Raw genomic sequence first — 27,112 nt, forward strand, 5'->3', positions numbered from 1 at the left:
TTACCTTAATGCCACTCCATCACAGAATTTTAGTAAGCAGGCTTTCATGGCATTACATAGTTTCTGATATTTTTTTTAGCAAAATTTATTATGTACTTCATCTTTTTCAGCTATTATAAAAGAAACAAAAATTCAAACCAAAATTAAAATCTGTAACATCTGCCTGCAGGGCTGAAACCTGTACCAAGTGCTGTCATTTAATGGGATTACTGGTAGCCCTAGAGAATTTAAGGTCATTTACGCAAAAAAAAAAAGTTATAGATTTATGAAATATTTTGTCAAAGATTTTACAGCTATTTTGCATCCATTTTAGGGATAGATTTAAAGTCAGTGCTTCAAAGTTATGTGTTCTCAGCCTTCCAAGATTGACTCTCATTTCTTGACCTACTTTTTTTTTTTTTACTGTCTATATAAAAGAAAACTATCACCTTTGTCTTCCCTCTGTTTGTCTTATCCCTTTATTGTGAAACAAATCATGTGGCTTCTTCCCTTGTTCTCTTCAATATGTTCATTTCACCTGGATAATCTCTTTGTGGGATAGCTGTATGAACAGATTACACCTGAGCATGTGGGATTTCCCCTTTGGGAAAGGAAAAGCTCTTCCACTAAATAAGGAGAAAAATCTACATGTTCAAAAAAATACGATGTGTCCTTGAGATTAACACCTCTTTCCCTGTTTTTGGAAGTATCATAAAAAGTTATGGGAAGAAACTTCATCAGCGCAAGTCTGGTGAGATGATATCACTGTGGGATTTCTGAGAACTTTCATGTTCCAATCAACAAATTGTGGTGCCAGTTGTCACGGGATTAGAGTCTTTTCTAAAAGCTGTTAACATAATTAGGTCATGAAACTGCTATTCCTTTTCTAGGCTTTGATGCTTAAGAGCAGATGAAAAGAGCATGGCAAAAGTTTCTTCCACATGAGAAATATTTTTACAGCTTCAGTGGCTAACAAGTGTTGGGGTAGAAGCACTGATCTTAGCCAGTTTTGATTTTTGGTAAAACTTCACTGGTGACCAGTTGCAACTTGCTTAGAACTCAGCATCTTCTACTTAACTTACTTATGTTCATTTCTCTTGACCAATAAATCAGGTCAACTGTTATGGTGAGAATAAGAAATTATTACAATGAAAATGAAATTGTTAACTACAACTGCCAAAAAAAAAAAAAAAAAGTGGTAGCAGCTTGCAAAGAGTTTGTGGTTTATCCCAACAACATAAGTCCCTTATGTTTATTGGCATATCTCCAAACTTCCAAGATGCTGTTGGCAGCTAACAAAATACAGTACATCTTTATTTTGTGGAGCATCTGCCATTCAAACACTTCCTCACATGCTTTACCAAGAAACACATACACAGTATGGGGAAACACAAGCAAAACAGTATTTAGCAATAACATCTTAGTTTTATCAAAGAGAATTCCTTACAGGATCTTTTCAGAGACTGAGTTGAATTGACCAATAGAATCAGCTGCTGAATATCAGCATTCATCATTAACCTACAGTAATTCTTTACAAAATGGCTTTCATAAATGTTGTGTTGCTTATAGGAACTGAGTACCCATCTATTGTGCAACAGTTCTTTCTCGTGATTAATAAGCAAACACTCAGGGTTTTTATATTCTAGTGACCTCTTTTTTTTTTTTTTTTTTGTTTCCCTCTAAACTATGCATCTGTCCCAGCAAACTCTTCCTTAAACCAATTCCTGGCAGCTTAAAAGTTGCTAGTTGCTAATAAGTCTCTGCTGTTCATAGATCTAATAACTTCTTCTACCTTCTCTTTACCTTAAATAATAACTCTGCATCTGAATCTTCCCAGAGTATGTATTCTTAGAGTATTCTTATTAGCAGAAAAGTATTTGAACTTATTTCCATATGCTAGCAATAACAATTGAGTCTCTTCACACAGTTTTTTCTAAACTTACATAAACTGAGATGTGGCACTTCCAGTTAGCAAGTAGGATATGTAATATTAAAAAAATGTTGTGCCACCCTTCTCATAGACTAATGTATCTACTCACCTCTGTCCAAGGGTCACAACGTGATCCCTTTGTTAGTTGAATCTATCTCTGTTGAGAAACAGAATAGCAGTGTTTCTGTAGAAACAGTGAAAGACATAAGAACATTGCTTTTTAATTGTGAACAATGGTATCTGATGCACTAAGTGCCTCCCACTAAGAGCAGTGGTTCAGCATGTAGCAGGCTGATGCCTTTTACCTTCGCAGTCAACAGACCATTGTCTGTCTGAAGTATGGATGGGCCTTTCAGAGCATGTGAGGGAATGTCACTTGAACTGGAAAGGATATTAAGTATGAGATGAAATAGGCAGAGCTTTTCTGGAGGTGATTCCATCTTGTCTAGTAAGACCTTCAGCTAAAGTCACAGCTAGCTTGTGAGCAAGCTCTAAAAATTTACTTTCAGTATTTCATTCTTCATTGCAACTTCCATCTTTAAAACTGGCTCATTAGATAATTCCTCCTTCCTTTCCGTGTTAAGACCTAGAAAACTCCTCTCCTTTGAGGAAGATCCAAGGTCATGTCAGGTTGAAGTGCATTTGTTAGCGCACCCTTGGAAGCAGGTAGCACTTGGCTTACTAAGGTAAATTTCCCCAGAAGTGCTTTTTTAAGTAGAGAGGAAAAGTTGCTGTCAAAAAAAAAAAAAAAAAAGTTAGGCAGGGGTTTTGATGATAGTGCATTCTAATGCCTGTCAACTGTTCTGCCTTGGAACTTCTTTGCTTTTGTGATGTGCTGCAGCTTCCTCAAATTGTAAATGTTTTTTCCTTTTTAAAAGGTAAATCATTCAAAGAAACCTCTTAGGTTTGCCTCCAACTGGAAGCTGTAAGGTATTAATGGAAAGTGTCATCTTGGTTCAATCTGAGTGAAGCCTGTTCTTAAACTACTCTGGTGAAATGCCAGAGCTTAAACAGTGACATTCAGTGAGCAACATCCTCAACTCTAAGTTGTGCCTGGAGCCTCAGTCACACCTTCACTAGATTTCATGCCACTGCTGAGCTCTGCATATACCACACTGCCTTTGAACAGCGAAACTGTGGTCTCTATTCAGCCTGAGATGCCACACGCTTCCTTCCCCTAAATGGTGATTCATGGAGGACATTGCCTGCATTCTCCAACAGTGAAAACTGAATGTATAAAGTAAGAACTCAGAAAAGGAACTTACTCATGTTTTTGTCAATGTGCACGTTTGCAATCCATTATTTATTTCATTTCCCCACCAATCCATATTCTTCTGGGACAGTTAGCATTCAAAGGAAGCAAGGGGCAGGGTTGAAGGCTGGTGCACTGCATTATCTGCAAATCAACTGTAGTTTTCTCTATGCATATTTTGAATTATTTGTATTTATAAGCAGTAGTTATGTGATGTGCTTATAGAGGACATACCTCAAAGGGGAGCAGTTATGGGCAGGTCACTTTCTTTGTTACTGTATTTTTATTAACAGCAGACTACTGTCACGATATACTATTTCTGTAACATGCAGTTATATCTTTTCTTTGTTGTGAGCAAACTACAAATATTGATTAATTGCAGAAAAGCTTTCAGGAAGAGTCTTTCATCTTAACTTTTAAAAACAGTATCTGTAGTTAGTAAAAATAAGTATTCAAATGACAGTTATTTTTTCTTTTTTAGTGTATAAGTGGAGTGTATGTGGCAGGTGAGATAATTAACACTAAGGAGAAAGGGAGCTGGAGTTCACAGCAGGTTTTATGGACAGTATACACAGGATCAAACTGAAATAATACTTGTGTAATTCTCTTGCTTAAGTGATGTGAATTCAGCCTTCCCCCCCCCCCCCCCCCCATGTTAGCTGCCATTTACAGCTAGCACCATCCTAAACTGTCAGAGGAGTTATAAATCATTGTTTTGTGGGACTTGGCTTCTCTCCATTTACCCTTACTGTAACCCTCAGTGTAACTCTATGTTGTCTTCCACCTTAAAGGATGGCTTGGGGATACCACTTTTCGACCAGCTAAAACCACCGTGGCTTGCACCACTCTGGAATATAAATGATACAGAGCTAATAGCATTTTGTAAATAGTTAAATGCTGGCAACAGGCTAGCTTATTCAAAGACTGGTAGAGTCTAATGGCCTAAGTGTGAAATATGCAGAGATTAAAACTATGTGCCTACTTATACTCTCAGGATTCAAAAGCCAGAGATCAGCTTTCCGCACTTCCAGCTATTTTAATACAGTTTAGCCTATGTAAAGAAGTTAAAATGGAGTTTTCAAGTGTATGGTATTATTTTCTGGAGGGAATTTTTAAGGTATCTTATTTATTTATTTATTTTTCTCCCAGCTCTTACTGTTCTCCAGGACTTGCTGCATCTTAAAAGGCACAGATTTCTCTTGCTGGCTTCTTTCAAAGCTGTCAGACAGAAGTGTGCAGTCAGTGGACCATAATGTCCCTCTAAGACTTCCTCCCAAATGTCTGTAACAGTAGCAATATTGTGCCCTGGTAAACAGCTACCATTCATGTTAGATGCCCTGGCTCTCCCCTACTGTTGTGAGCTCATGGTGAATTCCTCTGCACACATGCAGAAGTATCACTTAAAAATCACCAGTAAGGATTTTGACAACTCAGGCATTATTTTTTTTAACAGCACTGTTTTCACATATATTTCTTAAGCAGTCTCCTTGGGAACTAAAACTGTCCAAAGGTGGCACTGGGCTGAAAATTCACAGCACTGTCTTTGTGTACAAACATAGTGTCTACACCAGGACACAGCATGGAACAGAAACAGCAGTAACTCATAAGCTATCTGTAAACAGTAGTTTTACACAAGGGAACTCAGCACAGTTTATACTGTGAAATTAATTAATTGCAAGGCTGAGTTCTCTAAATGTCTGCAGTCATAGTGCAAATACTGCCAGAGGAGTGAACAACAGGGCAGGAACCCAAAAGCTTGACTGCCTGTTTGGTCTCCATGTCTGTGCCTGGCTCCCTTCCTGCTTTTCATGTGCCATGCAGTGCTCTGCAAACAGTACTTAGCAAACATTTTGTAGGTGGGCCTCACAACATCTCTGTGAGGTAATTAAACACACAAGCCTCACGTTGCAAATGGGGAAGTTAGCTTTCTTGCTAGGCTTGTAGATAGAAGCAGTCATCCAGTATTTTAGACAGTTCCAGGCACTGTTTTATGGCTGTTTTTTCATTTAGCAGAAGTGAGGGCTTGATTTTATTCACAGTAATAAACCTTTAGGTGGGCTTGGTCTCACTCTGTTTATCACTGTGATCTGCTTTTAACTGTCGAGAGTATTTTTTTTTTTTTTAACTGACACTCTCAGGGTGGTCAGTTTTGTCCCTAAATGGGATCCTGAGGCACGCACTACACATGAAACTACCATCAGCTGTGATAAAGGCAGGCTGCAGTAACCACTCAGCCGCTGACACCTATGGTTTAGTCACAGAAGTCCTGCTCTTTGGTTGTGTCCATACCAATAAATGGAATAGCCCCAGGAAAAATCACTGGGATTTGTCATCTATGTTCTTATGTCTTTAACAATGACTGGTTGCAATTTGGCCAGGGCTAGCCAACCCTTTTCCAAAGAATTCATACACTCCCTGATACCTTTAATTTGCTAGCATAGAAAAAGCTTTTCTCTATGAACTGGAAAGATTAGAAAATAGTGGTATTTTACTATAGTTTGTGCATAGAGCTATTTTCTTAATACTTTGTCTCAGATGAAAGCACTAATCAGCTCCTAGAGCCCAGTGTAATGACAGTATGCGGAAGGATTTATTGTTTGTGAATATTAGAAGTTTGAATGTACTTCCTACAAAAGCATGAATGTAAATTCCTGTTTTAGGTCTTTTAGGTTTACTCTAAATCCTCTCTGAGGACTGAGTCTAATTGGCTGTTCTCCACTTCTGTATGGCAGAGCTGGTGCCATCAATTCCTTGATTTACTCTTCAAAAGGATGTTTAAACGTTATGAACTGAATAATGGAGGCTATAGTTTGATCAGATATTCACATGTATGTTTGCAGTTCTCTTGTGTACTGGGTAAAACATTTTAATTTCAGTTTAAATTACGTGTATTTTCAAACCTCACCCAAATAAGTTAGCACTTCCTAATTTGGATGAAGGCCTATATGCCTGATTATTTAAGAGCACTGGAACCATAGCTGGTTGATATGAAATGGTCAATGGGAAATATTTCTAAGACTTACTGACTCTCTTTTCTCTGGGAGTAAGACTGTTTTTCTGGCAGCCTTAAAATATTGGTGTTTTGGTACAAGGCTTATCAGCGTTCCTTGTTAGTTTCCTCTGCAGGAGGTGAATTAAGATAGTTCATTTCTTTCTGCCAAGTGATAGATCTTTGTTCTCAAGAGCCCCAGGTGTCAAATATAAGATGTAGGTTGCCAGGATTCAAAACATTGGACAAAACTTTCCTAGGTATAAAAGTCTTGAGGGAGATACTTTTGAGACTGCTGTGCTGTGGCTTGCTCACTACTGATTTTTTATTTTTAAAAATGGTATGTTAATCTTTTATGTATCTTTCTGGTGGGTGGAGGCACCCATGTCCTGGACGCTTGTGGTGAAGGTCAACAGAGCAGACAAGGTTGTGGTACCTTTTTGTTTGTTTCATGGAAATGTTCAGGAACAAAATTATAAAACATTTATTTTATGTATTGTTTCAACTATTATGCAAAACCAATAAAAGCAAGTTGAAAGAAAACATCAGCATTTCTGATTTTAAATATCAAAGGACAGGAAATTCTTCATCCTTGATTTCCCATTGGGATTACAGCAATTTACTGTTTTGAAATTCCCTGCTTTAGTATGATATAACGTGTGAGGGAAAAGTAGGATGACATTGAATTTAAGCTTTGATTCAAGTCAGACCCCTCATAGTTCCAACACCATTATAAGGTGACATCCGTGGTCTTCCAAAGATATCACAGCCTAAACACTTCTTGATACTGGATTAACATCCTTTCCATGGGAAAAATACATTTTTTAATCTTTTTCCAAGCTTCTGTGTTATTACAGTAGGCTTTTTTTAATCCCTTCTATATAGTCAACAGATAAAAATAAACATATAGTCAAGCAGGATCAACATGTTGAGAAGGAAGGAGACTAAAGGTAGAACTTTTTCCTCATTAGGAAAAACAATATGTGTCATACCAACCAGGCAGGTTGGTATCTTATTTAAAGACAATGCTGTCAGTGAATACTGCCAGAGCACTTAAGTAATAGCTAAGCAACTAATGCCTAGTAGAGGTGAACAGCTTTAAAAGAAAGGCTGTCATAGTTATGTTGAATGCCACTGAAGTGTGAGAATGTTTGTTTATTTATTTATTTTAGAGGATGTTTATTGATGATGTTTTACTGGTTATTTAACTTGTTTGTGTTTAAAACAATAAAAGACAGTTTCATTTAATGATGATGATTTAAGAGTAGAGAGGAAAATCACTGTTCTTCTCTTTAGGAAGCCAGAGTTGGGCCTAACTTAAGATCTATGCTGATGGCTATGACCTATCTGCATTTGAGCAATGCTGAGTGTTGTCTGTATTAATTCTTTTGGCAATTGCTGACCACAGAAGCTAGAGCTTCTAAGCAACATTAGCTCACTGTCAGTGGGCATCCTAGTTCACGTGCAGTACCATTCCCAGTAGCCAAAGAAGGCTGTCTGTCATCTGCAGATCAATTTTACAATGCCTGGAAATTGAGCTACTCAAAGAGCTGATTTGTTTTGTTACTTGAGTTAGATTTTTTTTTTTTTTTCATTTACAAAATCTAATATTGCAATGGGTGTTTCCCAATGGACTGAGAAAGGAGGCCCTCAGTTGGGAAATTCCACACTGCACACAAGAAAAACACCAAAAAATCCACACAATAGCTTTGTTATCCTTTTCTTGGATAACTTAATCATTGAGATTTTTTTTAACTTAAGAGATTTTAATTTGGTGATTATTTTTAATATTAGAAACCTTTGGGTTGTTTATTTAAAAAAAAAAAAGTTCTGATTATTTAGAAACTGACATTTTAGTATGGTGAAACAGTTCCTTGTTTCCCCTTGAATGGAATTACTGAGAAAGCAACTTCATTTCCATACACTTTCATTCTTTCCTACAAATCCAGATAGCATCACTTAACATGAATGTATCTGTATCAAAAACAGAACTGACCACTTGATATGCAATACACACCCTCTTCATAGAATCATGGAATGGCCTGGGTTGAGAAGGGCCTTAAAGATCATCTAGTTTCAACCCCTCTGCTGTGGGCAGGGTTTCCAACTGCTAGACGAGGCTGCCCGGAGCCACGTGTATTTACAGGTGTCCTTACAGCTCCTGTTGTTGTCAACATGTGGTGCTTGTTGGTACTCCAGGAATTTATCCAATGGCTTCCAGATGGGAAGGGAGAAATGGGGAGTAATGAGGAAGTGATCCAGCTTTAGCTGAAGAACCACTTTTGCACCAACAAGGGTTTTTACATCCTCCCTATGATGGAAACAAACAGACTCTTAGACACTCATCAATACACTTCATGTACGTGCTGAATTGACTTACATACAGGTTCAAAAGGGAAAACTTGATGACCAACAAGCACAGAGCTGATTTAGTAATTGTAGTGTTAAGTCAATGAGGTATCTTTTAGAAATAAAAACTGTATGGTTTTCCTCATCTAATGTGAAATGTTTTTAAAATATCTCTCTTCAGAGCTGATTATTCAACACTGAGTTGACTCAGGTGAGAGTGCTCATCAGATTGCATGACATGATTAGTTCCTGTATTTACTCATCCATTACTCAACAAGATAAGTGTAGTCATAATGTAAAGAATAGTATACAGAATTAGAGGCAGTGGGAATGTTAATCTCTTTGAATTGGTGACCTTTAACAAGTTTGTGTAATCGGTCCTTTCCTCCACTTCCCACCTGCAGATTATCTAACTGTAAAACTTAGCCTGCCTCACAAGGATTGCTAATTAATGTAGTAAAAATTAATTAACATTAAAAATGAAGTGAAAAATAAAAATAAAATTCACAGACACAAAAAAATGTGCCATTTGCAGAAAACTATTAAACCTCATTGTTTGTCTGAGGATGAGATATTTGTGATAAGTGGACAGTTGGACTGGATGGTCTTTGAGGTCTTTTCCAACCTTGGTGATTCTATGATTCTGTGAAGTTCTGCCAGCAGGTTAGCACTGTATGACCAAAAAATAGAAATGCATTGCAGGCACAGTACAAATGTTTTAAACTGCAAAAGTTTAGATCCAAATGCAAATTACCTTGTGTTTTCATATAAACAGGAGGTACTTTAAAATGCTTTTTAATTGGAACCCTGCACATTTCTACTGAAAACCTTGCTTCCACAGAATATCATTTTCACCTAGGCTATTAATTAGCATTGTGTGGTATAAAGTGAGTAGTACATTTTAGTAAAATAAAGTCAGCCATGATAATGAGATACAACCTTGTTATTTATGCATTATGCAAAATCTCTTGCAAAAGAAACTTTGGAAATTGCTAGGAAAGTCATTTAAACAAAGTGTCTAATTTCTACTCTAAAAAATTCATTGTGCACGCTTTCTTTTCTAAAATGAGAAGAATGTACCATTTGCAATATATGCATTCTTATTAGATGAGTGTGGCTTAGTTATATTGCAGTATATTGGAAACCATGACTCATTTGTGAAGGATGACAAATGTCTTATGTAAATGTGACAGACATAATAATAATGTATTGGTGTTTTTAAAAGAGAACTCTCACTGAGCAGTGCATTCAGATTCAGGCATTGAAAGTGCTTCTGCTCCTTTGTCTCATCACTGCACTTCACAGTTTTTATAGGTACTACTGTTCTCCATGAAGTAGAGCTCACTTGGCAGTCTTTACCCCCTACAGATTATAACTGTCATTTTTTACTTCATTAAAGTTATATGCAAAAGTGCATAGCAAAGTAACGCATGGAAAGTGGAAACGTTATTTTCCCTACTGCTTTATCATTTCTTTAAAGCTGTGAGGAAATAACAGGGTTTAGCTTCAGGAAAAAGGTATTCTGTTTATGTTGGAGAATCTGGCATGCTGTGCTTGTGTTCTTTGTGAGTTTAAGAGTCACGCCATGCAATTTACATTGTACTCTTCCCGACTGCTCAAATAGTCATCATAGCTATGACCAAAGCTGTATCGAAAACATATTTTTCATTCCTTCACAAAAATTCTCTAAATCTAGAGCAGTTTTAAAAAAAAAAAAAAAAAAAAAAAAAAAAAAAAAACCTGACTGGCCTCATGCGCCATGACAAGCCCCTCTATGACCCAACTATCTGGCTATCCCACGGTGAGAGCATTTGAAGTTCTCTGCATCTTTCCTTCTTATTTGCCAGTCCTGTTGCTGTCTTGTAGCAGCTGGGAGAACGCTTCATCTGTTATGCAAATCCAGCTACTAATATTCAGGCTTAACATGAATTTTAGTGTCTAAATGTACCAAATGTTAAAGTCTACAAAATCAACTACACCCTTCTGCCTTTACTTGATTAAAAGTTAGGCATCTAGGCATGAAGTGGGATGAATCAATCTCTTATTTTCTGAAGTTAAAAATCATAGGTGAATTCTCTCACGTAAGACTTGAAGTCTACCATAGTTTTAAATACAATACAGGTATTATTTTGGAGTTTTATAGAATGCACATTCCACCAAATCAGAGTTAATTTAGAGAAATAACATTACAAGACATTCAGTATCTTAGCAATTGTCTGAAAATACATGGGGAGGAATTTTTTTTTCTTGAAGGCTATCATGTAAAAATTGGTAATTCAGAAAAACTTGGGAAAAAAAAAAAAAAAATAGCTCAGAGGAGTTGCTATTCAAGCCCACCTTCTTTTATCATAAATACATAATAACAGTCACACTTAAAAAGCAAAAGGCAAAAGCAAACACATCCAAAAATAAAATCCTTTGATAAGAAAACTACATTGCACTCTGAGTTTTCTCCTGGGTGGGACCAGGTAGAGAACAAATCAAATATGGCAGATATTAGTCACATTACTTATTACACCTACAGCAACAAATTCAGACATATGGGTGATAAGGTTGGTATAAGACACCAAATAGAAATGATACCATGCTTGTAATCAGAAAAAAATTGGCTAACACCAAAAATCAAATGCATTGCCTGGTTTTGTACAGACAGGGATGTTATGATAGAAACTGCAGCAGTATTGTTCACTATGTCAGCCTTGGCTACTAAAAGTGAACAGTTTGAGCAAAATAAGGCCAAAGCATAAGATTATTCCCATGACAACAAGCAATTATCAGGTTACCATTTTTTTTTCCTTCTGTAGACAAAATACTTTTCTCAGTTATCCCCTAGAAAAGCAGAATCTACTTGAATAAGGAGTAATGGGCAATAGAGCCATCCCACTTCTGTAAAATACATGTTTTTTGCAGCATACAACAGAATGACTTATTTCTCTGTGGGGATTTATCTTCAGGAGATAAATCCACATGAAAGGAAACAACTGCATTCAGTCAAACCCTTTGCTAACACTCCTTTAGCTTCTGTAAGTAATAGGCGTTGTCTCTTAGTGTATGAAAGAAGGCTAACTGTTTCCCTTTCCTTGTTACCATTACAAAGAGGCATTCTATGAAGTTAACTTCTACTCTGTTTTTCATTAATTACTGTCTTTCTTATACAGTGTCCCTTACTGTATATTGTATTATTCAAAGTGTGAGGCATGTGATCTTTTGTAAAAATACAGTTCTTCCTAATCAACTCTAAAATATTTTCATGTTATTTAGTGATGGAAACTTAAGAAAAAGAAAAAAAAAAAAAGTGTGGCAGATGAAGTGTTTGCAGTAGGGTGACACAAGATGTATTTTGTCCTCCGATACGCTCAGGACTTTATCTTGATTATACCATGAATGAAACTACCTAATACCATTACAGATTTTTTTAGGAGGAAGTTTCTCAATCAGAAGGTGGTGACACTGGAACAGTTGCCCAAGGAGGTTGTGGATGCCCCATCCCTGGAGGCATTCAAGGCTGGGCTGGATGTGGCTCTGGGCAGCCCGGTCCAGTGGTTAGCAACCCTGCACGTAGCAGGTGGGTTGAAACTAGATGATCATTGTGGTCCTTTTCAACCCAGGCCATTATGATTCTATGATTTGTTTGAATACTTTTTCACAAAACACAATTATGTCAGCCACAGATAATTACAAATTATGTTGGCTTTATTTTCTCCAAACTCAACAAAATCTGTTAGAGTAGACCTAGGGAACATTTTCTTTCTTTGGAGTCATTTGTTGTTGTTTGTTTGTTTTTTACAGTTGTTTCTGCAGTCTGAAACAAGTTATTTTAGAATGAAATACCTTTACAATTTTTGTGTGTGAAATCAAGATGCATATCGTATTATAGGCTTCAAATGATGAGCTTACCAGAAGTAAAAGAAGATTCTTCCTTTCAGGAGCTTTGTCATTTTCTTTTGCCATCTCAAAAATTGATACAGCTGCAGTCCTGTCTGAAAGCTATTATAACCAAATTTTTTTGAGAGATGAGAGAAAAGAGACACTTTGTGCAGTAATAGCAGAAGTACAACAAATTTTGCATAGATACACATGGACTGTACTACTTCAGGCCAAAGCAGTGTGCAGTAACACAAGTGAGGTACCAGGAGAAATACTTTATTGTTATCTGTCTTGAAGTACTCCTTTTAACTCCTCCAATTAGACTTCCAGTAGACTTTCCACATTCCATTGGTTCTGGGGAACCAAGACGGCACAGCTCTTGAGAAACATAGCACCATTCACAAGCATTCAGGAAGACAGTCTTATTTAGGTGTTAGGTGGGAGGAACATGATACCCACGTTGGGTTGCCGTTTCTGAGACTGTGCTTTTATGTGCAAAGAATATAGCATGCAGTGGGCATATGCAAATAAGCAGATGTAAAGTTTATTCCGTGTTGCTGTGAATAACCTGAGGAGAAACTTTGAGCAGCTCATTCTCTCACAGACATTTGAATTGCTTCTTGGAAAGAGTGTTTAGTTAGTATTTCTGAGTCTTTGACCCTTCCTTTCCTCCAGTAAATCAGTGGGAAAAATATAAGAAATACATGTGGTTGAGTTGGAGAAATCTAATTCCATATTTTCTTCCCATTAAATAGTTCAGTAGAAATTGAAAACTGAAGGGGCAGTGACCATAAAAAGCAGGTAGAAGACAAGCCTGGCTCTGCAACTCGTAGGAGAAGGAAAGGTAATTATGTGGTCCAGAAAATGTTTAGAAATAGAGAACTTTGATGTTTCACATCAGAGCAACAATAAATACAGACAACGAACTCGCCTTTTGCCTAGTATTGGTATTTTCCACCTCATCTTCCCACACACTTAAAATGGTTTTTGTGGTGGGAGAATCCATTATATAATCTACAGATGTTCTACATTCTTTAAAATGTAAACTTAAAAATGAACAATAATAGAACATCATCTCACGAGGGCAAAAAATTAGTCTGTTCTTTAATGTTTCTTGGATGTTGGCACCCCCCCCTCAAGAGGCCCACAAGTTCTGCCTTGCCTGCTAATGCACACTCAGCTGTGTCTTACTCATTAAAACCCAGCATTGTTATTTGTTAATAATTCTGGATTTGGCTCACATTGCCCGTGTTATAAACATTTAGAAACATGGATGGCATATTGAAACACTGACAGATTCTCAGGAGGGTCAGGGCTACTGGCGCCTCTATAATGAAGTCACACACTGTTAAACACTTTTTCCCTGAACCAAAAAAGAAAACAAAGCAGTTAAACTGCTAGTCCGTTTTCCAGCACCATTAATCCATTTCAAACCACTCCTAACCATAGTAAATCACAGGTTTGTGAGAAAATGAACTGCCTAAGGGCTCACCTCAGGCTATTTAGCTGACAAACAAGTTGCTGACTATTGGCAACAATGGGTGGTTGGGAATTACTGCTCAATTTGATTGTAGTTACTTATTTTGCTCTGTCCTCTTTGCACTACTTGAGGGTCTACATCATGGCAAACTCCAGAACAAAATACATCACCAAGGTGCTGCTGGAGATTGACACTGAAAGTACTGAAAGGTTATTTAAGCAATCCGTTTTACTTCCTGGAGGAAAGTGAGTGAAACCTCTTTGGCTGGGAAAGCATAGAAAGGGAAGAACTCTCTAAACAGGTTTGCTCTGATATGGCCGTTTTACTCTGTAGAAATTCATCCACGTGTTAAAACATCCAGAGTTTTCAGTTTAGCTGTGCCTCAATTCTAATACAAAGTAGGGGAGCTAGAACTTTACCCATGAAATACGGTATGTTAATAAGAATAACATAGCAATATGATGAATCCATAGGGCAGCAAATGTGCTATTCTGGCTGTTGATCTGATTTGAATCAGATCATACTGGCTATTGTCAGTATGTTGTGATTATATCACACTTATAAATGTTCTTTTCACAGTCTAATGTAAGACTTGCTAAATTCAGGTCTACATTTCCAGGTAAATTCAAAATTTCACCTGTAATTATTATGGGAACTGTTAATAAGCCCCAAAGAGGTAATATGTAAACAATTATAGTCGTTTTTATCAATTGTGGTCAATTTAGTCGGCTAAAATGTTCTAGTGTTATTTGCTGCCAATATTAATGTCTATCCATGCAATTCTCTAGTTGTATTCATTTTACACATTTTAATTGAAAAAATTCAGAGATGAAAATTCAAGATCGTGTGAACAAGGTGTATTTGTGCAATCATCCAATAGTGAGAAAATTGATAAAATGTAGGCCTGTAAATTTTAATAAAGGTATGATGTACAGAAAACTATTTTTTTGTTTCTAAACAAGAAAAAACCATGACTTCACTTTTTGACTTAGGCCAAAAAAGATAATGTTTAAGGATACAGCAAAATTCAGAAGTATTCAAGTACACGTCAGGAAAGTGCGGAGTACTGGTATGGAATTTCCTTGTTATACTTAAACATTGTTTTAATCTCTACCAGATAGCATCACAAGGCTTTATTCTGTGGAGAGGTAACTGTGGAAAGGCTACAAGCAGGATAGATGTTAGCCTACTGTGGTATATTCTATACTTTCTCTTGCCTCTGTCAGAGAGGGGACACTGAACTGAAAATACTGCAAGTTTAATAAGACATTGGAATTCTTTCAGTTCCTACAGTGCATCAGCACTCAAAATGAATCCAATGTAGATCTCCCAGGCAGCCTGAAGCTGAAGAGCGTGTGGCCTGACTCCTGATGACATATTGCCCTTAGATTTCAGCAAACAGTTGTTATTATAAAAGATTACAAAGATTTAAGAAGTGCTGTGGCTTTCCACGCTAATAGATGTTCCATCTCTACATCATTGGGTAGTAAGAACGATTCTTTTGCATACTAGAGGAATTTATTCAAGTACTTTTTAAAGGTGTAGGGGAAAGGAATTCAATAGAAAACAAATTTATATAGAAGTAGCTTTCTTCTTCTTTTCTTTGAGATAATCCAGCTTTTCATAGAAACATAGAAGCTGTTTGCCCTGTCTTATTTTTGTTAATCAGTCGTGTTTGTGCATTTTAATTCTGATTTCTAAAGAAATAAGGAATTATACAAGGTATTCAGAAAAGGAAGGAAAAGTTATTTTACTAAGTAATGTTGTTTTGTAGACTATTACTTCTACTCTTTGTAAGAACAAACCACATTAACTTAAGGTTACTTTAAAAACAAAGAAATCAAAGGGATTCTTGAAAGATATTGAGCTTGAAATCAATGTCTGATTAATATCTCTGCTATTTACAGATATAATAATCCCTATCATTTGCAAAAAGATTACCCCCCTATTACTGTCATGTTCAGCTGATGATGTATATTAAATAGTTCATTTTATTATATTGTAATATAGGAAGAGAGACATACTGAACACTGTACTCAAGACACGAAGAACAGAGTGGAGTAAAAAAGCCTATAAACCTTGTTCCTGCTTGGATAACCTTTTAACTAACCAAGCTGGCTTTTCAAACTTGGTTGTCTGTGGCTTAAAAGTTTAAATCCTATTTTAAAGAGTGAAATCTTATAATTCAAGTAAGGTTCAAATACGGTCAGGACTATGAATCCATCCCCATCAGAGATTTCAAGAAATGAACTTCAGAGGCTGCTCTCCTGTTCGAGGTTATTTCTCTTCCCAAGTGGGTAGCATATTTGTTGTTAACATCTCACCGTTGATAACCTTGCCTCTTCAAATTGGGTACAGAAAACTAGCCAATCTTTAGAAGGGATATCATGTTTCTCTCTGCTTCCCCTAACAGATATACAGATGATCTACACACATGCAGTAAGTCTGCTGTGTACAGCAGATAAATCCAGAGTGATTCTTCCTTTATGTCTCAGTGGAAATCAAAAGCAGAATAACTAGCAGCTGAGGTTAAAGTCCTGCTCCTACCCTCAAATGTATCCATTACTGATTCTGTAGAAAATTCAGAAACTTGCAGGAGAGAATGAGCAGCTACTTAGGTCCTAGTTTGGAAATGGGTACAGAGCTGAGAAACTCTTGCCTCATTGTCTCTTGGTACAACCCCCAGAACCCAAGCAGGTGGAACAAACCCAAGCCAGAAAGGGAAGTGAACTTGGCCAGGAAGAATCTTAACCAGCCCTGGCAGGAATTCATAGTAGTGGTAACACAGTCTCAGTTTAATTCTGAAAATTAAATCCTGAAGTCATTCCTTACCTCTTGTTCATGGAAAACATTAGCTAGCAACAAAAATGTCCAAACAACTATTATTTGAAAGACCAAAAATGAGCCCCTACTGCGATTCTGTGCTACTTTACACATCCAGAATCCAACCAAATCTTTTTCATATCTTCTAAGCAGTTCAGAAATAGCCTATTTTTCATCCTGTTTATGTATTTCTGTGCAATCCCTGACATCAGAAATAACACATTTGATCCAAAAGTAATGCCTCCAATGTGATTATGTTGGTTGATAACATCAGAGGCAGATGTTGATGGTATGGCAGTAGAGATTGGACTTTCCCACTAATGTCCGATTACATGTTGTTGCTGTGTGACAGATGGCAGTAGGGGGACAGTGTGACAGAATGGCATCTGACATGGAAACGTATATGAGCATGCATGCTCTTGCTCATCACTGGTGAAAATACATACTTAATGGTGGTGTCTATGTTGAAAAATAAAGCTTTGTAGCTGGGAATGTGCTCAGTCAAGCAGTGTTATTGTGCTTTTTTTGTATGTTGCAGTTTCCATGGAAATAAATAGGAGGCATTACCTTCAGAAAAACCTCTGTAAAATTGCTGCAGAAGAAAAAGCTCAGATAGAGCTGTTGTGAACATGAAAAATCTCCTAGGGTGGCTGTTCTTCAGACAGTTCTGTGGATTTCAGGGATTTTAGGGAAATCCAGATAAGCCTGTGAACTTATGTATAGTTATCTGAATCTTAACTTGCAAAATTTTCACAGTTCATCCATTATCATAATGAATCCTGTCAGATGATAGTGGACTCTGTAAAACATTAGCTGCTTTCCCAGTTTCATAATGCTAGGGCTAATAACTATTGTTAGATATTGTAACACACCATTTGCCTGCCTGAAATGTGATATTTATGTGTATGTTTCAGATGTATTCAATATGTCTGAGGAACTAAATCAAAACTAACCAGGAGTTTACAAAGAGCAGCTTAAATTCAGGGCTGAGTGGGGCAGTGAATTTTAAAGTGATTTCTTAAATCTGTATTTGTCTAAAATACTGATGGTCGTGAAGATGACAGTGGGAGATTTGTGTGAAAAGAAGCCCATGATTTAATATTCTCCCTTGAAGAATAAAAAACAATTTTTTTTTTTTTTTCCTCAGAGAGAAATTATGTAAGAGCAATTGTAAACCAACTTCAAAATACTGGATGCTGTTTCTCCTTTTACAGTCTTTCACAAGTATGTGCTCCCACCTGGGAAGGTTAATACCGGCATCTGTTTACTCTTTTTAGAGATACTGATATATGAAGAGACTGTGTGTGGGTGATGGCTTTTGTTTATTTGTTTGTATTCCTTTCAGTATGAAGGAGGTAAACTTAAAAAATAGTGAGCTCCAAATGTGTTATTCGTTTATAAAACTGTTGCAGTGTTTTATTTTCTTTGAAGCTCCAAGGTTTTTACTTGCCTGATTATTTGCAGTTTTGAAATGTTTGCTTTAAGTTTTGCTTTTTCTTTTTCTCTTTTAAAAAAAAAAAAAAAAAAAAAATGACAGGAGTAACCATTTTGGATATTAATGTAAAAGAGAAAGATGTAGGTGAAGAAAAAGAGAAACTGTATAAAAATTAGAGGAGAGGAAGAAAGAGGAGGATAAATTAATAGCTCTCAGTGATTTTCCCAGCCTTGCATGATGATGCTTTTATTCCCACTTGATCATAGACAGAAACAACAACAACAAAACGTAGATTATGAAGCATGGACCATTTTTACTTATTAAATATGAGGCTATCCTTAAGAAGGGCCTCCTTACTGAGGGCTTTGAGTGTAGTAATTAAAAATGAATCTTTTTTGTAGTGCCTGAAGCAACCACTCCTGTAGTGAGTGGGATCTCTACACTGGCTTTAATCAGAGCTAGATCAGACCCTTGAGCCACACCAATTATGTTCCTACTGGCAGCTAAACTGATATGACTGTCTGCATAAACGACTCAAATGATGCCTCATCCTTGAAAATAACCAAACACTATGTATCCGAATCTTAAGTCTATTGATGTTCTTTCACTGGATTAGTATAGTGACTGAACATCAGCCACTATAAATGAGGCAGTAAATGAGGCCTCCTGTATTCTTGGTTCAGTACTAACAAATAGGAACATGGATGAGGTAGTTGTTTAAGCCATAGGTATGGTAATAAATAGGGCATGGTGAATGCCCTGAATATGTTGTTGACCTACCCTTATAACGTCTATTTTTCCTTGAGCTTTGGCTACTTGCAATTCTTCTGATTTTGACATTTTATCAACACTCATCTGAACATTTCTTGTGCCAAACTTAAACATAGAACGAGGGGATCAGAGATCCCCTGTAAGAGGATGAAGACAGGGATAGTATCAAAGAGGATTTAATTAAATGTAAATACATATTAACTAATTTTTGATTGAATTTTTTTTCCAGAGGTGCGGAGAAATCTCATTTGATAGTCCTGACCAGAATGCCAAATGTGTTCGCATGCTAGGTAAGAGTCTTTTCTCTTTTTGGTAATAAGGATTCTGTGGAAGTAAGTTTAATTGGAGATTCCTTCTCAAAGGTACATGATAAGTACTGTGGTGATTCACACTGGCATTTATACAGCTCATCCGTATGTGGTCCTCATTAATTTATTCTTTACAGCGAATTTTCCATTACTTAAAGTACATATATTCCAGTAGTGCCCAACTATGGAGATTAAAATACAGCTGTACCAACACTGTAATTGTAACCTTTGATGTACTCAATTCCAGAACTCATAATTAAAAACCTAAAAATCTCTGTAATTGAGCCAGATTTTTGAAATCACCCTAGGGAAAATGTGAACTTTTGTAGACTGCATATCTTTAATATGAAGGACAGGTTTATGCTTTGAAAAAGAGTATTAATTTCACAAATATTTATCTGAAGCCCCTAAGACAGGGGACAGACCTTAAGCAAAATTCTCATCATTGTGATTCTACGGATTTGCACTGGTGTAGCACTTTGCCCATCATTTGGGGGGGGAGGGAAAGATAGTATTGGGCAGAGCAGAAGTGTCTATTCTTTGAAAACAATGCAGAAATGTTCTGCTATGCTTCATTAATCTCCATGACTAATTTTATTGTATTTGCTTGTTTCATCTACAATGCTAGCCAGCAGTATCACAGCAAAAATCAACAGTAAGTGTCTAAAAATCTATTATATTTTTTGCTAAGAAAAAAAAAAAAAAAAAAGAATCATGGAATATTTGCAAGATTAGGCTTTAAATTCTGAAGACCTCTCACCAGCCAGGGCTGAGATAAATGTATGTGGTACATTAAAGCATTGCATCTAAAAACACAATGACTGAAATAGTCATAATTATAAAAACTGCAACTGGTAATGTCTAGGAATGTAATTCCCATCTGGGTGCATGGCTGTGTTCTGTAATAACAGATTATGTGGTTTGTTGCTTATATTCATTAAATCCTATTGTCACAATAGGCTGTAATTGCTGCAGAGGAAATCTGTCATGCTTATAGTGCACAGATCCCAATAGATGAACTGACACAGTGGACCATAATGACCTGTTACAACAATGATCTGTGGTTAGAGGTTCTTAATGGCACAAGCTGACAGAAAAGATACTTTTGTGATCCCTTATCGTGCCAATTATAATATACAGCTTAAATACTGTGGAGTGCAGAATAGTTTCTAGGAGGTTACATTCTAAGGAGGTTATATCCATGCAAATGTTATTAATCATTAGAAGGAAAAAAAAAAAGAAGGAAAAAAAAGAGGAAATTAAGAAGCTGTATTACCTAAAGGTGAAAGTTTTCTGCATGAGTTTCTTGTCATTTGTTTTGGCATTTTTATAACAACACATATTGTAGTTAGGCATCATCCTTAGTGCAAATGATTCTTTAGGAGCAGCAAACAGAAGATGTTGTTTCCATTAGCTATATTCATATCTATGTTGACTAGTATGTGCACATGCAAGAATTTATTCTTTGCTGTAAAGAAACTGCTAGGGATGTAAAAATGATTCTACGGTGTCTTGTCAAAGGTGTGACTTGTCCAGGGACTTTTCCAAAGATGGTATCTCTTCTGTTTTAAAGGATCTCTCCGGTCATTAGTGTGCATCAGTGTCTCTAAAAAGTTAAGGATTTATACCCTATATTATATAGGATACTTATGTTTCATCCCAGGGTATCTCAAATCATGTACAGTGCTGGGGTTATTCTAAGTGCAGTAGTATACTGTACAACTGGCTTTATAAGTGGTATGGGAAACAGAACTTTCATTGCGTGTTTGCTCTGAGGGCAGCTACTAGAGACTAACTTCACTGTCTTGATTTATCCATGAAACGCTTGTGTTTCTGGTAGGGCCACAGAGCCATAAGACCACTCCATACTTGCATCTCCGTGGTATCAAGCAGCATGCTAGAATGATACTAGCTAATTTTTCAGAAAAGATCTGTATCTGGGTTATGCTACTGGCTCTGGGTTTGCTTTAAATTTGAAGATTTTTGGAACAACACTAGGCTACTATGTACTCGGCTACTATGATTCCAAATTCCTTGAAATTATGGATTGACATGGATTATGAGGATGAGGTTCTCTTTACTTAAAGCTTGAGAAAAAGAGGTTTGCAGTGAAAATCTTATTCTATTCCTATCTTCCCCACTGCAAAACAGGAAACAATAAAGAAATGTTGAAATGTTTGCAATGGCTACAGTGAAAGTAGGTGATTTTACAATGAACAGACTTGATATTGCTTCACCCGAGATTAAGATCTATTGATTCTTATCACTTTGTCTCCTCTTTTACTTCTTATCCATGTGTAAAAAATTATTTGAACAAATAAATTTGTTACTTTAATGTGCTTCCTGAGGGTATAGTAGGTAACGACTATATTTCTGCCCAGGATATTCTCATTATCAGTGTAATTTCATGTACTCCAGTTTTTACAGAATATGATGCATTCCACCTTACATTTTATATTTCATTTGTTTATTTTCATTTTGTATGTTGCACTATTTAAAGTAATAGAACTTCTGTAACTGTTGCAGAAGTTGATCAGTGGCCCACATTAGTCTTTTGAAGACCAATATTCTAACCCTAAATCTGTCACAGATTACATAGATTTCTTGCTTGTAACGTTGGCTAAATCTTTAAATGTTGTCATATGTTCACTGTCCTTTGAAAAAGAGAGAAGTGCATCTTTCAGTTGTGGGAGGGTGGTTGGGCACTAGAATAGGTTCCCCAGGGCAATGGTCACAGCATCAAACCTGGCAGAGTTTGAAAAGCATTTGGACAGTGCTCTCAGGCATAGGGTTTGAAATTGTGGGTGGTTCTGTATGTAGCTGGGATTTGGACTTAATGATTCTGATGGGTTCCTTCCAACTTAGGATATTCTGTGATACTGTGAAATTTATGAATACAGTGAGAAGCTGAGGTACTGTTGTAATCCAGTTCATAAGAATATTGCACTGTCAGTACAACTGTGCTATCAGAAATTTTTCTTGAAGCTCCAAATCTATCTGAAGTCACTGGTAGCTCACTGGCATTTCTAATGCAGTGTAGAAAATCTACTGTATTCTGCCAGAATTGGAGCTGTTATCAAAGTTAGTGAGGGCATTCAACTATGACAAAATTGAGAGATAATGAACTGGATGTGAAAAATATTTGGCATTATGTTGCATTCTGGAAATGAGAACCCTGGCCTCTCCATGCCCTTTACTTATAATGATACTGATTTAGAAAAATAAAAATAAGAAAGAGGTAGTTAAAAAAAAAAAGTGAGAAAATAGCAGGATAGCAGGGTACTCTCCATGTTCTTATTATCTATGAATATGAAAGAAGATAGAAGGGGACAAACTCTTCAATGGGATCTGTTGTGATAAGTCAAGGGGAAATGGTTTCAAACTAAAAGAGGGGAAATTTAGACTGGATATAAGGAAGAAGTTCTTTACAATAAGAGTGGTGAGGCACTGGAACAGTTGCCCAGGGAGGTGGTGGATGCCTCATCCTTGGAAACATTCAATGTCTGGCTGGAGGGGACTCTGAGCAACCTGATTTAGCTGTAGGTGTCCCTGTACATTGCAGGGGAGTTGGACTGGACAACTTTTAAAGGTCCCTTCTAACCTAAACAGTTCAATAATGATTCTGTGATTCTCTGGTGAGCAGAAAAAGAACTATTCCTCATCCTGGAGGGCCCAATGATATTTTCAATGGCACAACCTAAGGGTAATTTTTCCATTATGTAGACAAACATACTCTGGGCTCAGACACGATCCAATGTTGTATCATGCAGAGATAATTGGGTCAGTTTGTGAAAATTGCTGGTTTGATGCCTAAGCTAATTAACTCTGCAGAGAAAAATTTCATCCTAGCTTGGAAGAATCTAAAGTTAAGGCAATTTAACCAGTTCTTGCATCTTAACTAGTTCATCTGAAGTTAAATCAGTAACCTCTGCATGACAGAGCATCCAATTTTATGAATTCATCCTGGAAGGAATAACATTCTTATATCACTCTCTAGGATTGGTACAGAAGGTAACTGCTAGTTCTGAAATATTTAGAATGGTAAAACTTAAATTGCTGTGCCTATGTGAAACTTACAGTGCTCATAGTAATTTTGTGTTTTGCTCTGAGTCTTATTGTACACTATCATTTAAGCATTGCTCTAATGCTTACTTATTTTAATATGGTCTGAAAACATAGGAAACACAGCATGTACTCCAGAAAGGATCTTTGGGAAAGATTATCTTAAAAGGGAAATTCAACATCTGAGAGATAGGTGTTACTGTTAAGTTGCCTGGCTTTCTAACCTTGGGATTCATAGTCTGCAGAAGTGGTCAGCTAATATATTTTCCTGCAAAGCATGAAGGTTTTTTTCTCCATCCATCTATTATGGTAAAGAAATAAAAATGTTGACCACATGGCTCTCCTAAAGCATAGCGGTCACCTCACTCATGTCAATTTGTTATTGATATATGGCATTACCTTGACTTAGTAAGTAATTTCTTTTATTACTCATATTTGCATTTTGCATAAATGTCTGCTGAATAGAAGAGAAACTTGAGTGTATAAGCAAATAGCAGCTTATATCACATAGATACAATTACCCCTATATTTGCAGTATAGAAAGTAAATAGGTGCACTCATAACACATGCAAAAATTTTATCATCTCATCAGTTTTAATCCATTCAGCCTTCCTCATAATAATGGAGAAAAGAGGAAGGAGGATAAAAGCATAATGAGTATGTTATTCTAGTTAGCAGTCTCTCACTAGATCTTACTCTCACTGTCAGATTTGGTCTTTACTCCTTACTGGGTAGATTTTGAAGAGGTTGTGTATCAGTTAACTCTCCCATCTGCAGCAGTTTTTCTAGGGGAAATGTGAATTTCTCTCCTAAGGAGCTAGGTATTAAGATGAAAACATAAGCCTAACAGACCTCGCAACTTATCATGGCGTACATTGAGGTATTTTCTTTTCACGCTTTTTTACTCTCCAGACTACTGAAACATAGCTTAGTTTCTTTGGTACCACAAATAATTTTGTATTCCAGAGAGGTGCCTAACTCACCTCCAACAAATAATCGCTGTGGTATGTGAAGAAATCAAAATTTGGCCATGAGATGAGTTTGATGGATCCAGCTTCAGTGGTGGCAGCACTTCGCCCGTAGCAGAAAACTGCCACACACTTGAACAGAATTGGCAGCTACAGCTTAAGAGAGAGACATTACTGGAATAACAACAGTGTTGAAAGCTAGAACTGAGGGGTACTGGCAAGGCTCTGGCAGGTTGGCCTCTGGATTACATAACCACTGAGCTCAACTTTGCTGAAAAATAATCAGATCTATTCAAATTTGCCTTGAGAAACTTAATCAGGTAAATAACCATATAATGAGTGGGGAAAAATGAAAATTAAAGAATATTAGTGTCAGTTTTCACTGAAAAGGAAGGAGGAAGAGAAACAAGGCAGCTAATGGAATAGTTCTGCAGTGGTGAAAGCCTACAGCTTTGAAAGCTCTTCAGCTCTTACTGACATGGTGTGAAATGTGACCCTATATCTCTTGTATGCACAAAACTTCTGCATGAGCAATGGTGTTCTAAATAGCCAAATGTACCAACTATTTATAACCCAGTCATTCAAAGACTTACACATGCACTTGACCTTATGCAGACTACATATGTGATCTATGCAAATGAAAATAAGCACATAAAGTTATCTTTGTAAAATTTCGCTGTGTTATCAGGAAAGGGCCTAAATCTTCAGCAGTTAACAAGAAATCTTTACTTGTTGCTGTACTGCCTATAGCGATTATTCAGAACTTTACAGTGGAGTATGGAAACATAAGCGCTCTGCTCCAAAGGTTTCAATTCCATAAGCAGCTTGCAACACAAGTGTCTATTTTTGATGTCTTGTTAATGAAAAGAAATTCAAATCTAAGCACAAAAGACCATGCTAAGAGCTTTTCACTCGTATTTTATAAAGTAACTGACATAGTCTCTCTACCAGCAGTCTCTGGAACAGCAGTTCTTCTTCAGTTGAGTAGACAAAAGGTAGAAATTTTCAAATATTGTTACAATATATGGACACATTTTACAAATAAAACAGCTAATGATCTTGCAGTTATGCTTGTAAAGCATATGCATTCAGAAAGGGATACCTCTGTGACCTTGTGACTATCAAAATGGAGGCTGGTTGCTCCCTCATGCCACTTAAGATACTCTCCTTTGGTTAACTGTCCATTCCAGAAGTGCAGCGCATGCTTATATCTCACCTGCTCTCTTCAAGAGCACTCAGTATTTGTTCAGCATAATGGTACGCAGGAGGCCAGAGGCCCCATGCATCAGCCCATGCTTTCTCTGGAAGGCCCCAGTCGAGATGCCAGGCTGCCTACATTTGTAGCTTGGAGACATAAAGTGGCAAATGGGTGGGCACAAGGCTGCAACAGAGACTCCTTTGTCAAGGAGTTGACAGTGTACACATGCCATCATTGTGCTGCTTCATCACTGTGTTGTGGTTTCATGCTAAACAAGTAGCAACTCTTTGTTATTGTGAGATTTATTCCCTAAACCACAAAGAACATAAATATCATGCCTATTAAAAAATATCATAAATAAAATAAGCTGAAAATCCAGATATCCTTAACATACTTTTAAAAAGTTTTCTAGTACCAACTTATTATTTCAGTAATTTTGACTTAATTTCTATGCTAGGTAATTCTGCAGCCTTGTTGCTGAGTGACAGTGACCACCTGTTTATCCTATTCTGTCCTGTAAATCAGATCAGGCTTAAATCACTTGTCCTGACAGTATTACAGTTTTCACAAGGGTACTGAAGGAGACAAAAACTGGCACTAGTATTTTGTGTAGGCATAGAAAACTCTTTTCTATGTTTAATATATTTTTTTTTTCCTATCACTCAAATTCTATCTGGAGCTATAAATACTTTTATTCTATGTCTGAGCTTGAGGGGTGACAGGGGACCTGATGGGAACACAATTATAAGGAAATCATGTATTAGGATTGACACTGATTATACTATATAAACATATCATTATGGCCATCTGCAGAATGGATAGTATCGAAAGAATCCATTCTCTGGGGCCATAGGATTCAGTTGAGATGCTAAAGTACAAGAGATGGTTACAAAACCTTACTCCCCTCCAACTAAAAACACTCAAAATTTCTGACCCTTCCACTTCTCTTTCTGTCAAGAAAACTGAGAATCACTTGGCTGAGAATCTCACCAGCTATCACGTTGGTAAACACATGGGTTTGTAAGTCTGGTTCAAGCAAACATTAGCAAATTTAGAGCAGTATAAAGCCAAGCCATACATCGCTTTTCATCCAAAGCATGCTGCAGACAGAGGGATTGCATGCTGCTTCCTGCTTGTGTAACAGTGCAATGAAATGTAAGCTTTGAATTCTGGACTTTCATCACCTTTAAGTGGCTAAAACCATTTTCTATCTTACCCACCAAGCTAAAGGCAGCTAAACCCAGCTTAAAGGCTGGGTTAAGCACTGTCTGTTCCACTTACTGAATCAATTCAGGGAAAAATGATGAGTATAGCTCCAGGAGGATAGGTAATAGGCCTATGACCTGCATTCTGCCTAGAGAAGTACATGTGTGTAACGCAAGAGAAATCATAAGTTCTGTTTCTGAGACCTTCCCTTTTTTTCATATTAACTAAGCATTACTTAGAGAAAGTGGAGGAACAGTTGCTTGACTAATTTACTGAAGATGATCTCATATCATATTTCATGGTATTTGTCACGTGAGTTATTGCTGATCCCCTGTTGGAAAAAAGATTTCAAGTGCGTATTCAGTCTGCTGCCTCACAGTTCAATTTTTCTTATGCCTAATCACATCCCTAAACATGGGCTGCATTCATGTATTTTCCCATCTTTTCAACCCAAAGAACTTGATGTCCAGAAAAGTGCCGTGACTAATATTGCTG

General features: G+C 36.9%; 1 protein-coding gene across 1 annotated transcript in view; it reads left to right on the top strand.

Moving 5' to 3' along the window:
* Window positions 1-27,112, top strand: part of PDE7B (phosphodiesterase 7B) — a 166,077-nt gene that overhangs the window by 32,547 nt on the left and 106,418 nt on the right. Inside the window, exon 3 of the mRNA XM_048934714.1 lies at window positions 19,105-19,165. Coding sequence (XP_048790671.1) covers window positions 19,105-19,165 — 61 coding nt within the window. The remainder of the gene's footprint in view (window positions 1-19,104; window positions 19,166-27,112) is intronic.

The sequence above is a fragment of the Lagopus muta genome, chromosome 2 (assembly GCF_023343835.1).
Source record: "Lagopus muta isolate bLagMut1 chromosome 2, bLagMut1 primary, whole genome shotgun sequence".
Lineage (NCBI taxonomy): Eukaryota > Metazoa > Chordata > Aves > Galliformes > Phasianidae > Lagopus > Lagopus muta.